The 15,922-nt window shown below is 59.7% G+C and overlaps 2 protein-coding genes across 2 annotated transcripts; one reads left to right on the top strand and one right to left on the bottom strand.

Annotated features, from left to right (window-relative positions):
• Window positions 1–679: 679 nt before the first annotated feature.
• On the top strand, window positions 680–10,337 carry LOC131396292 (cytochrome b-245 light chain). The gene is made up of 6 exons (XM_058528453.1): window positions 680–809; window positions 6,224–6,293; window positions 6,884–6,958; window positions 7,224–7,307; window positions 7,874–7,955; window positions 10,048–10,337. Exons 1-6 carry the CDS (start codon window positions 752–754, stop codon window positions 10,264–10,266), a joined length of 588 nt encoding a protein of 195 aa, XP_058384436.1. The 5' UTR covers window positions 680–751; the 3' UTR covers window positions 10,267–10,337.
• Window positions 10,338–13,739: 3,402 nt separating this feature from the next.
• Window positions 13,740–15,459, bottom strand: IL17C (interleukin 17C). Its single transcript, XM_058528601.1, has 3 exons — window positions 15,349–15,459; window positions 14,661–14,989; window positions 13,740–14,109 (listed from the first exon to the last, which is right to left on the bottom strand). The coding sequence occupies exons 1-3, from the start codon at window positions 15,457–15,459 to the stop codon at window positions 13,848–13,850; spliced, it is 702 nt and encodes a 233-aa protein (XP_058384584.1). The 3' UTR covers window positions 13,740–13,847.
• Between the last annotated feature and the right edge of the window lie 463 nt (window positions 15,460–15,922).

Raw genomic sequence — 15,922 nt, 5'->3', positions numbered from 1 at the left:
CTGGACCTGCCACCGTCCTTAGTCGCTGATCTCCAGAGAGGGAGGGGCTGCCCAGGCTCAAGGGGCTCCTGTCTGAGGCCCTGCTCCTTGATGGGGAGACCACAGTGGACATGGTGAAGGCTCTGGACCTTTGTAAACCCTTTTGGGAACCCGACCTGCTCACACCTTTTCTGGGTGAAGCCCCATAGACACCTGCGGGACCCTTGGTCTGGAAGCTCCAGAGAGAGCTCAGCGTTGTGGGGGTGACTCTGCCTCCTGAGACAGGCTGCTCCCCTTGTGGCACAGCCCACCAGGAACCACCCTTGTCACAAGCCCCCGGAGATGCTTAGGAAGCCCCGATTAACGGCAGAGGGCAGAGCTGGCAGGGTAGGCGCCTGGCACAAAGTGAGCATCAAATGGTGGCCTCCCTGCGGGGCGCCCGAGGAGGTGCTGGAAGGAGGAAGTGAGCGGGCGGCCTGGGCCTCGGAGGCTGGACCCGGCACGCAGAGCCCGCCGAGGAAGCCGGCCCAGTGGGGCTGGGCCTCATCCTGAGCTCCCGGGCCGGGCTCTCGGGGAGCAAGTCTCCTGCGTCAGCACCCCGAGACGTCGGATCCCACCGGCCCAGCCAGTCTGTCTCCTGGGGGCTGGGGGCGGGGCGAACGGCCGGGGGCGGGGCGGGGCCGGAACTCGGGCCGGGACGCGGCGGAGGGGCGGAGGGGCGAGAGGCCAGGCGGGAGCGCGGCCGCGGAGTCCGAGCTGAGCCGCCGCCGCCATGGGGCAGATCGAGTGGGCCATGTGGGCCAACGAGCAGGCACTGGCGTCCGGCCTGAGTGAGTGCACCCGGGATCCCGCGCTTGGGGCGGGGGCTGAGCCTGGGCACCCGGGGGCCCGAGACCCCGGGCTGCGGCCCCGGCAGTGCAGGCTGGAGTCGTGGGCATCGGGAGTCAGCGGGTTGCGGGCTGGGAAGTGGGAGTCCAGGAGACTCCAGACTGCAGGCCGAGGAAAGGGGCGGGCTCGAGATGGGGTGCGGGGAGCTAGGCTCCTGAGAGGTCAGAGACCCCGGGCTGCGGGCGAGAAAGTGGGAGCTGAAGCCTGGGGTGGGGGCTTGAGATTCCAGCCAGGGACCTGCAGCTGTGGGGCGGGCCCGGGGCGGGGCGGGCTGGAGCCTGGCGGGGCAGTCAGAGACCTCAGACTGCAGAGGGGGTTCAGAGACCCTCCAGCCCCTGCAGACCCGTGCAGCACCCCACCCCACTCCCATTCCCCCCGTCCCATCCCCTGGCCCTTAGATGTCCCCTCTTCACTCCCCCACCCCCGCGCAGAAGTGGAAGAGGAAGTTTCAGCCCGGTGGTTTCCGGGGAGTCACCACCCCTCAGAGTTGGGAAAACCCCATGGGACAACCTGCCCCACGGCCCCTCCTGCACTGGAGTAGGGGCTTCAGCCAGGAGGTTGCCAGGGGCTCCACCTCCGGGGTCCTAGGTTGCACAGTGGGCTCCTCCTGCGCTCTGGCGAGGGACTCAGCTCCTGGGGTGGTGACCACTCTCCCTCTGGGGCCCAGCCCAAGTCTGCACGGAAGGACATCTAGGATTTCACAAGGCTCTTGGAAACCACCCAGAAGGAGCCCCTCCCAGCTCAATTCCAGGAGACTGCTTCTGGGGAAGGATGGCAGGGCCCCTCCACCCTGGCCGCCTTGTGTTCAGGAGCTCTGGTTAGGGAGCAGTGGGGTCTGCTCCCCAATTTGCAATTGGAAGCAGGAACCACTCAAGAGGGGGCAGGTTCTGAGGCAAGAGGAAGCTGCTCAGAGGCTCTGCCCCCCTTACCTCTGGGGACCTGCCCCTCGCAGGAAGGACCTATGCCCAGTGGGAGTGGCTGGGAAGAGTGTGAGAATGTGATGAGGAAGAGGGTCCCAGCCACCACCGTTTACCTGGGACCCACCTCAAGGCCCCCTTGCCACCTGGGCATGGATGAGCGGAGGTGAAGCTCTGGGAGGGAAAGGAGCAGAGGGAGATGAAGGCTCCCCAGCACGCCCACTGTCAGATCACATTTTGGGATGGGCAGCTTTGGAGCACGGGGCCCAGTGGTCTGTTCTGTGTGTCCAGGCAGGTCACCCCTGTTTCTGCTTCTAGAGTGGCTGAGAAATCAGTGGGTCAGGTAGTTCCCATTGCTTCTCCCCAGAGCTGTCCCAGGCTGTCCCTCTGCTTGTTGAGGGCTGTGAGGTCTTAGACTGCTGCAGACCAGCCTCCCTTCCTCCCACAGCTCCCCACCCCCCAGGAAGTAGAGAGCAACGGAGGGCAGCTCCCTGAGAGCTGGGCGGCCTGCGTTCTATCGCCCGCGGGCGCAGATAGTGACTGTCCCGTGGCCCCATCCATTGCACGCCCCACATGTGCAGGCTTTCTCTGCCCTGCCTTAGCTAATGTCTGAGCTCCTGTCCACTTTACAGACAGTGAGGTCAAGACCTAGGGAAGTTACCAGCTATGGCTTAGTTTCCTCCACCATCAGATGGGGCGATGTGTCGGGCGGTCTCCTGGATCCTTCCTGCTCTGAATTCCTCCTTGTGCTGACTTCTCTTCCTGACTCAGGATCAACTGCAGCCACCTGGCCTGCTCAGGACTGGCCAGGCCCTCCCAACAGTCTCCTCGAACAGGCTTCTTTTTTATGGTAGAAAATCCCATCTAATCAGATCATGTCACCTCCTGCCAAAAACCCTCCAGCTGCTTCCCATTGCGAAGAATAAAAGCCCAATTCTGACCGCTCTGCCCCTGCTCCCTCTCAGTGCCCTCCCTTCCCCTCCTGTGTGTCCTTGGGTCTCCCTAGCACACTGCAGGGCCTCTGCAGGAATGGCCTCTGGAGCGTCCGTGGCTGGCTCCTCCATTTCTTGGGTCAGATGAAGACTTGGCTCGGAGAAATTGTTCCAGAGCACCCAGCCTGTGGTAGCCCCAGACATTTCTGTCACATCCCTTGTTCCAGGTCACCACTACCTGATATTTATTTCTGTCCCCGCATGAGACTGTAAGCCCCGTGAGAGCTGAGGCGTGTCTGTCTTGTCCCTGCAGCATCCCAGCACTCCCAGGGACCCCTGCACGCAGTAGGTAGCGTCCTCATGCCTCCCTGGTGAGCCAGTGGTGTCTCAGCCCCCTCTTGCTCACGGGAGGCAGCGAGCCTGAAGCTCAGGACGGGGAGGTTACACCCCGGGACGAGTGGACCGTGTGCTGCCTGAACACATGAGGAGGCCGCCCTCATCTCTTGCAGCTCACAGAAGTGCTGACCAGCAAACCCAGAGTTAACACGCTGCTGAGCTCAACCCCAAGAATGGGAAACCTGCTGGCAGCAGACGCAGACTGCGGGTCAAGGTGCTGCGCTGGGGCGGAAGGAAGGGGCCTGGGGAAGTGGACCCCCGGGCTCAGGCTTTCCTGTGTGGGAAAGGGCTGTGTGAGCTGCGTGCTGAAGCCAGAGCCAGGAGGGGCTGCCTGTGTAAGAAAGAGCTAGAAAGCCACCCCTCCAAGGAAGCTTGCTATCTGCTGCCGGGGCCTGGAAGAAGAAGGTCACAAACAAGACAAAACCCGAGAAACTGCTGTGCACGGGGTGAGGCTGACTGTTCTCTACCCTGGGACCAAGAAATCCAAATCCACTGGGTTCAGGACTGGAGAAGCCCATAGGCCCCCAGCAGAGGCAAAGGTGAAGTCGTCTATTGGGGCATTTCCTCAACCAGGGCACACGAGACACAAGACAGACCCTGCTGGGCACAGCTCACAAGCGTCCCACCACTTGAGGAAGCAAACTCTCTGAGGGAGAGTCGGCAGACACTGTCAACAGGAGAACATCCCTCCCTAGAGCCAGCACTACTAGTGCTATTCGGAAGAGACATGAGAACGTGGGTATGCGTTTAAGCATATGGGTGTGTTTAAAGCCGTTCAGGGGCGAGCCCAGTGGCGCAAGCGGTTAAGTGCATGCGCTCCGCTGTGGCGGCCCGGGGTTCGCCAGTTCGGATCCCGGGCGTGCACCAACGCACCGCTTGGCAAAGCCATGCTGTGGTGGTGTCCCATATAAAGTGGAGGAAGATGGGCATGGATGTTAGCCCACGGCCAGTCTTCCTCAGCAAAAAAGAGGAGGATCAGCAGATGTTAGCTCAGGGCCGATCTTCCTCACAAAAAAAATAAATAAATAAAAAAAATAAAGCCATTCAGGGGGATAAAGGAATAGAAAATTATACAGCAAGAATAGGACAGTGCAAAAAGTGAGCTAATATAGAATGTCTACAAATAAAAAAGATAAGTCATTAAAGGTTACTGGATGAATTGAACACTATACAGAGATGGAGAGAGAATTAGGGAAATGGAAGACGGGTCTGAGGAGACCTCACGGAACACAGCTCAAAGAGACGAAGAGGTGGGAAGTAGGGACTAGACGTTGAGCCATGTATGACAGTACAAGGAGACCCAACACAGGCACCATGTAGGTTCCAGGGGGCAGAATCAACAGAATGAACGGAGCAATACAGAAGGATAATGGGTGAGCATTTTCCAGAAATGAAGAAATCTCACGTTGAAGCAGAAAACGAAGTCCTTTACAGAATAAAGGAAAACAAACCCTTCTTGGACACATTGTAATGAAATTACAGACCATTAAATAAAATCTTAAAACTTACTGGAGAAAACAATAGATTAGTATCAGACTGACTTCAGACTTCTCATCATCAGTAATAGATACCAGAAAATGGTGGGATAATATCTTAGGTGCTGAGAGAAAAACATGAATTCAATACCCAGATAAATTGTCATTCCAGAATGAGGGCATTTTCAGGTATCCAGAGAGTTGCTACTCACGACTCTCACTGAAAGGGCTACTGCAGGATGTGCTTCAGCAAGAGGAAAACTGAATCCAGAAGAAAAGCCTGGGACACAAGAGTAAAGACACCGATGAACAAGTATTGACTATAAATAATTAATAATGGGGTGAGAATGAAGTTACACATTCTAAAGTCCACATGCGGTGCAAGAAGGGGAATTTTAAAATTAAAAAAGTTTGATCAGGTCAGCAGAAGGCAGGAGAAGCAACAAAGACACTGTTAAAGAGAAAACAAGATAATGAAATAAGTTCAAACTGTCTGCAATCACTGTCAACAAAATATGTTAAATTTACTATCAGACTGATTAAAATATAAAAAATTTAGCTATCGCAGCTTATTCATAATAGTCAAAAACTAGAAGCCACTGAAATGTCTCAAAGACAGAAGAATGGATAAATAAACGTGGTCGATTCATATAATAGAAATCTCTTCAGTAAGAAAAAACAGGAGATAGCAATCCATGAAAACTGCGTGAACGACCTTGACAACCTTCTGTTGAGCAAGAGAAGCCAGATGTCAGGTTCCAGGTGTCGCCTGGACAGGGCATGAGAGAACTTTCTGGGATGATGGAAATCTTGATTTGGGTGGAGGTCCATGGGGGAACCCACCTGTAAGAGTCGCCAAGCTCATGCCTGTGCATTTTACTGTATGTAATGATTACACCTCAATAAATCATTGGAAGGTCTGGGGATGGATCGTGGTGATGGTTGCACAACAATGTGAATGTACTTAACGCCACTGAACTGGACACTTTAAAATGGCTAAAATGGAAAATTTTATGTTATGTATATTTACCACAACAAAAATTGCAAAAGAAAATTACTGGGGAGAACAGATCCAGATCCATGCGGCTTACAGCAGGCCCGCAGAAAGCAGGACCACAGAGCTGAAAATAAAGGACGGACCGGCTGACAAATACCGACCCAAAGGAGGCTGTGGGGTTATCAGTATCAGACAAACGTGAGTGGGGACAAACGGGGACCCCCTGTGGGGAGGAGAGAACATCCAGGAGCAGACACAAAATCAGCAGTCAACAGCGTGGTCTGTAAATGCATCAAGCAAAAACTCAAAACGACGAGAGCGCGCGCGAGTGTCCAGGTGGAGTCCAGGACCCACCTCCTGCCCGCTGCTCCTGCAGCGCCTGCCCCGGCTCACGGCCGCTGCCCGGGGATGGCATCCCCCACTGTCTGCCGGGGTCTGCACCGCCTGGGTCCCTGTCCTGGGCACACGCGTTGAGGGACTGGAGGGCATCTCTGTGGTGGATGGGTGGCCCAGCCGTGGGAGGGGGGAGCACAAGGGGAGGTGGCCAGACCCCCTGCAGACCCCAGCCCTGCAGGGACGGGCCGGGCATGCCCCTCGGAGGGTGGGGCTCCTACTAACCCGCTTCTCCTCTGCCCACAGTCCTCATCACAGGAGGCATCGTGGCCACTGCTGCCCAGTTCACCCAGTGGTACTTTGGTGCCTACTCCATGTATCCTCCCAGTGTGGACCCCAGGGTGGGCTGGGCGGGCAGTGCCAGTGGGCCCGGGGGCACAGCACTTCACAGTGTGCGGAGAGCTGCTTATGTCCCTGGGCCCTTTGGACTCGGCAGCGGCGAGAGGGCGGGGTGGGCTCAGCTGCAGCTTTGGAAGCCAAGGCTCAAGGCAGGGGAGCCACCTGTCGATACCGCGTGGCGGTCAGAGGCAGACCCACCCGGCCTGGGTCCTGGCGAAGGGGCAGGTGTCAGCGGCCCTGAGGTCTGACACTGAGGCCTCGGGATGCTCGGGACCCCCTCTGCACCCCCTTCTATCAGCCACCCTCCCCAGCCGGCTGGGCCTGTCCAGGAGTGGGCTGGAACCCTCTGTCCCCTCCTGGCTCTGCCCGCCCAGCCGGTACAGGCCCTCTGGAAGCCAAGGCAGGCGTCGGGGGAGGGAGGGCGCAGGACAGGCAGTGAAGTGGCCACCTGCTGTTTCCCTGCTGTGTGAGCCCCAGGCGGCGGCTGCGCCTCTCTGTTTTCTTATCAGCAAGGGGCTCACTGTGGCCCTCAGGCTGAGCTGAGCTGTTCCTTAACTGTGGCTTCAGTGTGGCAGGTGTGTTCGTCTGCCTGCTGGAGTACCCCCGGGGGAAGAGGAGAAAGGGATCCACCATGGAGAGATGGTGAGTCTCCCCGCTCCGGCCCCTGCTGCTCTGGGGTTTGTCCCAGGGGCTGGGAGGCTTGGCCAGTAGCCCTGCAGGAGCCTGGTTCCGTCCCTCCGAGGCTCCAGCACCAACCCATTTGTCCTGGGCAAACCGAGGCTGGTGGCTGCCCAGCCGCTGTGGCCTCGTGGTCCCTGGGAGGAAGGAAGCTGGGATGCCCTGGGGTGGGGCAGGTGGTGGGGATCCTGAGTAGGACACGGCCTGTCCCCTCCCTCCCTCTGCTTAGTGGACAGAAGCACATGACGAAAGTGGTGAAGGTGTTCGGGCCCCTCACCAGGAATTACTACGTCCGGGCCTTCTTGCACCTTGGGTGAGTGACCCCCGCTGCCCCTCGGGGGGCCAGGGAGGCCCTGGCCTGGCTGCCTGGACAGGAGAGCCCAGGTGTTTTTCCAAACAAAAACCCAGGTCTGGGCTCTGCCAGAGCTTCCCCAACCTTGCATCCGTCATCTCCTGCCACGTAACAATTCATCCCAGACCTCAGCAGCTTAAATCAGGGGTCAGGGCTCGGGTTGGCGGGGCTCCCCGGCGCGGCGCTGGTTGGCTGGCTTGCGCCCCTGTCTGGTGGTTCCTACTGGGAAGGCCGGGACACCGTGTGACGCTCCAGCTGCTCCAGCTGCTCGGGCTTCCTCCCAGCATGGGGCTAGGGGCCGAGAGCCAGTGTCTGCAGGATTGTTGAGGCACAAGTCAAGAGAGAGGACAGCTCGAGGGACCCAAACTGGGAAGCCCGACCTGTGGCAGGCTGGGTGTCCCCCCTGTCTGGGGTCCTGGGACAGCACACTTACGGTCTGTTTTGTCCTGAGATCCTGTGGCCTCTGACCAAGGCCTGGGGCTGCAGACTGCCCTTCTGAGTCTTCCATCCCCCCACCCCCTCCCCAGGCTGTCAGTCCCTGCAGGCTTCCTGCTTGCCACCATCCTGGGGACAGCCTGCTTGGCCATTGCGAGCGGCATCTATCTGCTGGTGAGTGGTGTCCTCCGCGGTCAGCCCCACTGGTGCTTGATACCTCGGTCCCTGAAGCTGGCTCTGCAGACCAAGCCAAGGCCAGGAGCCTGTGTCCCTGCTCACGTCGTGGGGATGGTGCACATCTAACGTGCGCTGGCTGTTTCCTGATTTTTCCTTTAATCTGCATGACAGCCCTGCCCGGTGGGTGGTGGGGCCCCACTTCACAGAGGAAGAGGCAGAAGCTCAGAGAGGTGACGTGGCTAGCCCACGGTCACACAGCCAGCCAAGGCCCAGCCTGGACTGTGCTCCATTTACCAGACTTTTCTCACCTAAACCACCCTTGCTCCAATTTGGCATGCAGTCAGGAGCACCTCCGAGGGGCTCGTTAACAGGGCAGACACCACGTGGACGTTTTCCCAAACTGCCTGGGGCAGGTTTGCTGGAGCTGAGATGCATGTGGAGGGCCCCTGTCAGGATGCACATGACGCAGTCTCTAGTCGGGTGTGGGGACGCTCCGCCAGGCACAGCTTTGGGCCACACGCTCGCACTGTTCCCTGGTGTTTGATGTTCCTCTTTTCTTTCGTACCTGTTCTTAGGAAACGCGCAGCGGTTTTGTGCATGCGCTAAATGTAGGGACCAGGGCTGCTGGCGTCTTGGTCTCACCCGCAGGACTCCCTGCTGTCGCTCGTCTCTCTGGCCTGCTGCTTCTCTGGCCTTGGGTGCACGCACATCCCCACGTCCAGCCTCTGCACCCTCCCAGGGCCGCCCGCATCCTCCCGGCTCCCGCTGCCACACGGGGCCGCGCCCTCGACAACCCGAGTGAGAATTCCTTGGGTTAAACCAGAGCGGAATTGCAGGGTCCGGGGTCAGCCCCTGCATTCCTGAGTGGTGGCGGCCGGCTCCCCGCCTAGACACGCCCCTCCCCGGGGCCGCGGTTCCCGGCCCCCCACCGTGGTTCTTGCCCTCTCTCAGCGCCGTGAGGCTGACAGAGCCCATGGGGTACTTGACCCTCTCTGAGGACGGCGTTGGGCACCTCCTCACGGGCCTCACCGTCCGAACGCCCTCTTCTGAGATGCCTGGTCTCGGCCTTGGCGCATTTTTCTCTTAGGGTTTGTCTTTTTCTCCTTAAGTTGCAGGAATCTCCCTGTGTTTTAATCATGATCCTTCCTCAGTTTACACACTCTAAATGCTCTCCCCGTCTCCATTGAGGGTCTGCTCTCTCCGCCCGGGGCATCCTCACTGAGCGGGGACAGACGTTTATCCATTTGTTTATTTGCTTCATCGTTTGTGCTTTTAAAAATGTCTTTCCCGCCCACACACTGTTTTCCTGCATTCTCTTCTATCAACTTTATAGTTTTACTTTTCAGGATAAAATGTTCTAGTTTTTAAGTTAGGAGGTGGGATCAGAGATGTTCATTTTATTCTTATGCTTCATAAATTATATGATATCACATATTTTTTAATCTATCAAATATTATGGGATATGAAATTAAAAATACACATTCTCAGGTCCACTCAGCGTGTCGCAGGGATGTAGGGCCCAGGAGCCTGCATTTTAGTAAGTTCCCCAGGCTGCACACTCTTCACCCCTCAACATGCCTGGGTGCCCCGGAGGAGGCTCCAGGCCAGGGTGGGTCCAGGGTGAGTGGGCACCACCCACCAGGGCTGAAAGGGGCCCCTGCCCTCCCTGGCTGCCCTCCTGGGCCTCTCCACCCTGCGAGCTGCCCAGCTTGCCTGACTCAGCGTGATGGACACCCAGGCCTGGCCTCCCTGTCCTGCTCCTGGCTGGTAGTCTCCGGGGGAGGCCTGGTGGTGGAATGTGTCCCTGGAAGTGGTGCACAGCCCAGCGATTTCACGCCCCCTTCCCCCTTGTGGGGCCCCTCCTGGCATGGTGAAATAGCTCGAATTTGGGGTCAGGCAGAGCCAGGTCCTGGCTGTGTGGCCTCAACCAAGTCACGTAACCTCTCTGAGTCGCAGTCTCTTCACGTCTTAGGGGATTCAGACTTGGGTCCCGCCCTGTTCCCTGGTGGAGGTGGGGGGTGCAGGGTTGGGGTGGGAGTGGAGGTGGCTCCTCGGAGGCCCCCTCACCCAGCCCCTCCGTGTCCTGCAGGCCGCCATCCGTGGCGAGCAGTGGACTCCCATCGAGCCCAAACCCAAAGAGCGTCCGCAGGTCGGGGCCACCATCAAGCAGCCGCCCAGCAACCCCCCACCCCGCCCCCCTGCTGAGGCCCGCAAGAAGCCCAGTGAGGAGGAGGCGGCAGCGGCTGCAGCAAGTGTCCCCGGCGGCCCCCAGGAAAACCCCATCCCAGTGACCGATGAGGTCGTTTGACCCTTGTGTGACCAGAGCCTCAAGCCTCTAGCCGCTTCCCCAGCGGCCCCACAATAAAGAAATGAAAGCTGCATGTGGCTCTTCCTGTGGGCTGATGGGCAGTGGGGGGAGGTTCCCCCAGACCCTGAGGGGCACCCTCAGTACCACAGGCTCTATCTTCCTGCGGGCAAGGGGCGTGGGGGTCCCCCCCCAAACCACGGGCCCTATTGCGGATTCGTTAGCAGCAGCGGTGCCGTCTTCTCAGTGGCACACGGAATCAGGGTGCATCATCTATTCTGTGAAATACGGTATCTGGAACTCCAAGTATTTGAGTTTCTACTCTGGAAATGAGCTTCCCGGGCCTAGGAGGGAGTGTGTCCCCTCCCAGCTCTTCCAGACCTGCCAGCACTCACCTTCTGAAGCACCCCTAGGACCACCCTCGGGGCTGAGTGAAGAGGGAAAGCAGATGAGCCAGTGGGGGTCCCAGGGAGCCCCTTGTCTTCCTGTGTAAGGGGGACGGCCCTCCAGTGCCCCAGGACAGCCAGGCCAGTGGTGGGGGGCTTCCAGCCTACCCTCTCCCCTCACTCCAGTCCTGAGGCTGCAAACACCGCCACCTCCCACATACACCCCATACACACACACACACACACTCTCTCTCTCTCTCTCTCTCTCTCTCTCTCTCTCTCTCTCTCTCTCTCTCTCGTCACTAGCCATGGCAGGGCTGAGCATGGTCCTCCAGGTCACTGCCTGTCGCTCCATCAGGAGCCCCTGCGGCCCCCGAAGCTTTGCGTGGCGTCGCTCCTACCCCAGCCTGGGCGCCCCTTCCCTGCTGGGCTGTCCCTGGGCGCCTCTCCCCCGAAGTCCAGAAAACGCTTCAGTCCCTCACCTCCTGTCTGCTCCACCTGCTCTCAGCAGATCAGACGTTCAGGACTGGGGGCCTCTAACGTTCCAGGGGACGGGCATCCTGCCCCGTCGGCCAACACTCACCACTGGACCAGTGTCTAAATCCAGCCCTGCCCCAGGAAACGGCCACTCTGGCCTTCCAGAAAGTCCGCAAAACCTCGCCCCCCACTTATGCACCCCACACCCAATCCCGGCTCTGTCTTCAGCATGAATCCAGATTAGTCACTTCGCGCCTTCCTGCTCTGCCGCCCCCTGCAGGCCATTCCCACCATTGCAGCCAACACTCTGGTGCCAGCTCAGGACGTGGGTGGCGGTGGGGGCGGGGGGGTGTGTGGTGGCGCTCTCCAGCCCAGGACTGGCCCTGCCGCTCTGGCCCACTGTCGCTCCCTGCTCACTCGGTTCCAGCCACACTGACCTCCCTCGACCCTCAGACACGGGCACACAACCTTCTCAGGGCCTTTGGCCTGCTCCCTCTGTCTGGAACACGGGTCCCTGGATGGCACTCTGGTCTTTTTTTTTTTTTTTTTTTTTTTTGTGAGGAGATCAGCCCGGTGCTAACATCTGCCAATCCTCCTTTTTTTTTTTTTTTTGCTGAGGAAGACTGGCCCTGGGCTAACATCCGTACCCATTTTCCTCCAGTTTATATGGGACGCTGCCACAGCATGGCTTGCCAAGCAGTGCATCAGTGCGTGCCCAGGATCCGAACCGGCGAACCCCAGGCCACCGCAGCAGAGCGCGAGCACTTAACTGCTTGCGCCACCGGGCCGGCCCCGGCACTCTGGTCTTTGCTTGGTGGCCTCTGAGGCCTCCCTGACCCTCAGTTCGGAATTGCAGCCCCTCCCCCTTCCCCGCACTGCTGTCCTAATTCCTTCACTGCCAGCAGACCAGTCCTCCGCGGCTCCGTGGACAGTCACCCCGTGGGAAGGGCAAGGATCCAGCCATTTATTGCCCTGTTCCTGGTGCCGGGCACATAGTGGAAACTCAGTAAGTAAGTGCTGAGTACTTCAAGGAGCCCCTCCAGGCTCAAGACAAAGGTCACCACCCCTGCTCCTCCTGGGCGCTGTGCAGTAGGCATCAGTCAGTGGGTGACGACGGCGGGCTGTCAGCGAGGCACTGATGCCAACATAGCCCGTCAGCCCTGAGCAGGCTGGGCCCACGCATCTCCAGCGGGGACACTGAGGGTCCTCAGGGGGTTGTAGCTGATCCAGAACTGCCCCAGGGCCCTTTCCCACAACTGCCTATGCTCCTGCACCCCTTCACTAAGTGCCCCCGACCCCAGCGTGCCTAAGTGTGCTCTGATCCAGGAAACTCTGCAGTAAGAGTGGGGCGCCTGGCCTGGGGGTGCCGGCCAGCTCGGCCGCCCCTGGTCTGGCAGGTCACCACTCGGGACAAAAGCACGAGGGGCGTCTGGGCCGACGGACGGGACTTCAGACAGATCTGCCTGGGCCTCCGCTGGGGGGTGCTCAGACATCTCGAAGGTGATGGCGCTCAGCCAGGCTGCAAAGGCGTGTCTCCTGAGCCGCCCCACTGGGAGTTTACCCTCAGAGACGCCTGCCATGAGCTGCTCACCGTCCTAGCAAAGGCCTGGCCATGCCCAGGCCCTCCAGTGGAGGAGGGTCCGCCTACATCACAGCCAGGCTGTGGGAGCGAGGCCCATCCCCAGGCCAGGAGGGCTCGCCACATAGGCCAGCAGGGCGCACCTGTGCTCCACTCCGCGTTAGAACCCACCCCCACCCCAGACGCACTTGGGGGTCACGCAGAGACCTTTCTGGAAGGACACACCACAATCTGGGCCAGTGGCTGCCCCTGTGTGCCCAGCAAGGGCCAGGCAGTGCCATCCGATGCTGTGCTCTGGGGAGTGTTTATCAATTTAATAACACATAGTTACATTTAAAATAAATAATTGTGGGCTGATCCCGTGGCTTAGCGGTTAAGTGCGTGCGCTCCGCTGCTGGCGGCCCGGGTTCGGATCCCAGGCGCCCACCGACGCACCGCTTCTCCGGCCATGCTGAGGCTGCGTCCCCCATACAGCAACTAGAAGGATGTGCAACTGTGACATACAACTATCTACTGGGGCTTTGGGGAAAAAAAGGAGGAGGACTGGCAATAGATGTTAGCTCAGAGCCGGTCTTCCTCAGCAAAAAGAGGAGGATTGGCGTGGATGTTAGCTCAGGGCTGATCTTCCTCACAAAAAAATAAAAAATAAAAATAAAATAAATAATTGTTTTAGAAATACAAGGGTGCTTTTTCCTTGCGGGGGGGGGGGGCTTGGAAGAAGGACCTTGGGGTGGCCTGGACCAGCCCAAGACCAGCGATGGGGCGAGGGGGACCACCAAGGTGGAGGGAGGCTTTTCTGTCATTTTAATAAGTTCTAGAAGAGTAAAAAGATTCCTTCCAGCCCAACTGTCTGTTTTTGTGAAAGGGTAAACTGAGTCTCAAGATGGGGACTGCCCAGCACAAGGTCACCCCTCCAGGCACCGGGGACATGGCCCTTCCAGCGCCTGTCTCCGTTATTTCCTCAAACCAGAGGCCTGGAGCCCAGGGGCTCCACGGGCAGTGGAGCCGCGGCCGCCCCGGGAGCACATAAATAACCAATAAATACACATAAATAGGAGGGGCCTCTGGAGAGAGACCCCGACTGTCCACTGTGGGATGCCGTCCATGCCCCCCAGCACAGTGGGGCCAGCTGGGGCCGGCGGTCACTGGGCCGTCCTGGGCAGGACGCAGGTGCAGCCGATGGGCACGCGGATGAACTCCACGTGGAAGGCGAAGGCGCCGGGTGCGGGCTCCCCCGAGGCATCCGGGGCGCAGGGCTGGCGGCGCAGCACAAGCAGGCTCTGGTGCAACGGCACGGAGTTGAGCGCGGCTGTCTCACGGCCCGTCTTGGTGCTGATGCAGCCCTTGCACAGGCACTCCGCGAAGGCCAGCTTCTGCGGGTAGCGGCTCTCGTCCGTGTCCACGCTGTGGGGAGAGATGAGGTGAGCGTCCTGGCCCTCAGAGAGCCTTGGCCGGCGGGCAGGCAGGGGACCTGCGCAGTGGGCTTTCCTCCTTCCTGCCGGCACTGAGGGAGTCAGGCTGCAGGGAGGGTGGGATAGGGCACCACAGCACAGCGCCTCGCATGCGGCTGGTGCTTAATAAGTGACGATTGCCCACGTGTCCCTCCCAGAGCACAGAAGCAGGGCTAGGGGCTTCCCAGGAGCCCCTTTGTCCCTCCCCACTGGGCCCAGCCCAACCTCTGCAGGGGCTCAAGTGGGGGCCCCAGAATGTCCCCAGGGGACCCTGGTAAGCGAGATCTGGGCTGAGACATCAGTGGAAGCAGGAGCTCATCTGATGGAGCCCCACCCTCCCGGCCCTTGGGGCTGGCTGGTGGGAGGTCAGAGTGAGTGTCCCATTTCACAGGTGAAAACACTGAGGCTGAGGGTCTGCAGGAAGCCAGTGCCCAGAGAGGGGAGGGAGCAGCCCAATGCCACACAGTGGGGACCCCGGTGCCAGGGAGCCCCTGTGGCCCTCACCGGTATCTCCAGGGCGAGATGGAGCGCTGGTGGATGTCTGCTTCCAGTACTTCCTCGGGCCCCAGCACCGGGCACTGGGTCCCAGTCGGAGGCCTCTCCTGCCGCCTCCTGCGAGATGCCGCCTCCAGGCTGGACACCAGGGCTACTGGCAAAGCCTGTTCCCACTTGGCAGCTCGAGCCAGCAGGTGTGGGGGGACCTGGCCCAGGGACAGCTCTTCCGCCGAGTAGCAGCGTGGAGTCCCGTGGGTGTGGAGACCCCCCCAGAGTGGGGGGCCATGGCGGGCCAGGCTGGCGGGCAGCCAGAGCAGAAGCAGGAGGCCAGGGAGGATCTGGTGAAACAGGTAGTGGGGGGTCAAGGGGTGCCCAGCAAAGAGGGCACCTCACTGCCACCCCAGCTTGCCCTGTAGCCTGTGGAAAGATGGGGTACAGTCCTCTCTCTACAGTTGGGGAAACAGGCACAGTGGGGTTCGCCCCTCAGTCCAAGCTCTCCAGTGCACCAGGGCTCCTGGGTCCTGGCTCCCTCCTGCCCCCAGATTTGAGGGGCTTCCTGGACCCCATCCCGACACCCTCAGCTCGGGGGTCAGCAAACCACCACCACTTCAGGTCCAGGTGACACCATCCAGGTGGGGGCGTGGGGAGAGACGGCTGCTCACCATCACAGCGGCTGGGCTCAGAGCGGCCGGCACACCTGGCAGCGGTCCTGGGGTGCACCTGGTGGCAGACCTGGTGGCAGACCTGGTGGCGGCTGGCTCACGGCGCCCTTTATACCTCGGGCCACACCTGGGGAAAATCCGGGCATGGCTTCCTCCTGGGGAAGTGCCTGGCCGCGCTTCCTCCTTCCCGCCCTGCGGTCTGACTGTCACCTCCTTCCTAGCCCAGGGCAGGCCATGCCCGCCCCCACCCCATCCCTCCTGCTGTTACCCTCCCTCCCCCACCAGAGGGACCCTACCCCAGGCTAAGCACCTGCAAAGGGAGCTGTGACCGGGTCCTGCCTGTGTGACATTCTCGAACCTTCCATAAAAGGGTCGCATCCTGAGGATCCTTCTGCAACTTGCTTCTGTTATGTTTTTGCTCTTTGGACCTGGTGACCGGGGTACCTGGGGTGGGGGGCTCGCTCATTTTATGTGCTGTGTGGTACTCTTCCGGGGTTGATTTCTCCTGTCCCCTGTTGGTGGACAAGAGGCTGGTCCCATTTTTTACCTAAGATGATCAAGATCAGGTGGACGTCAGTGTCTGCCTCCTCCTGCACAGGTGGGAGAGGG

This window comes from Diceros bicornis, chromosome 32 (assembly GCF_020826845.1).
Source record: "Diceros bicornis minor isolate mBicDic1 chromosome 32, mDicBic1.mat.cur, whole genome shotgun sequence".
In the NCBI taxonomy this organism is placed as follows: Eukaryota; Metazoa; Chordata; class Mammalia; order Perissodactyla; family Rhinocerotidae; genus Diceros; species Diceros bicornis.
This window is presented reverse-complemented; position numbering and strand designations above follow the sequence as displayed.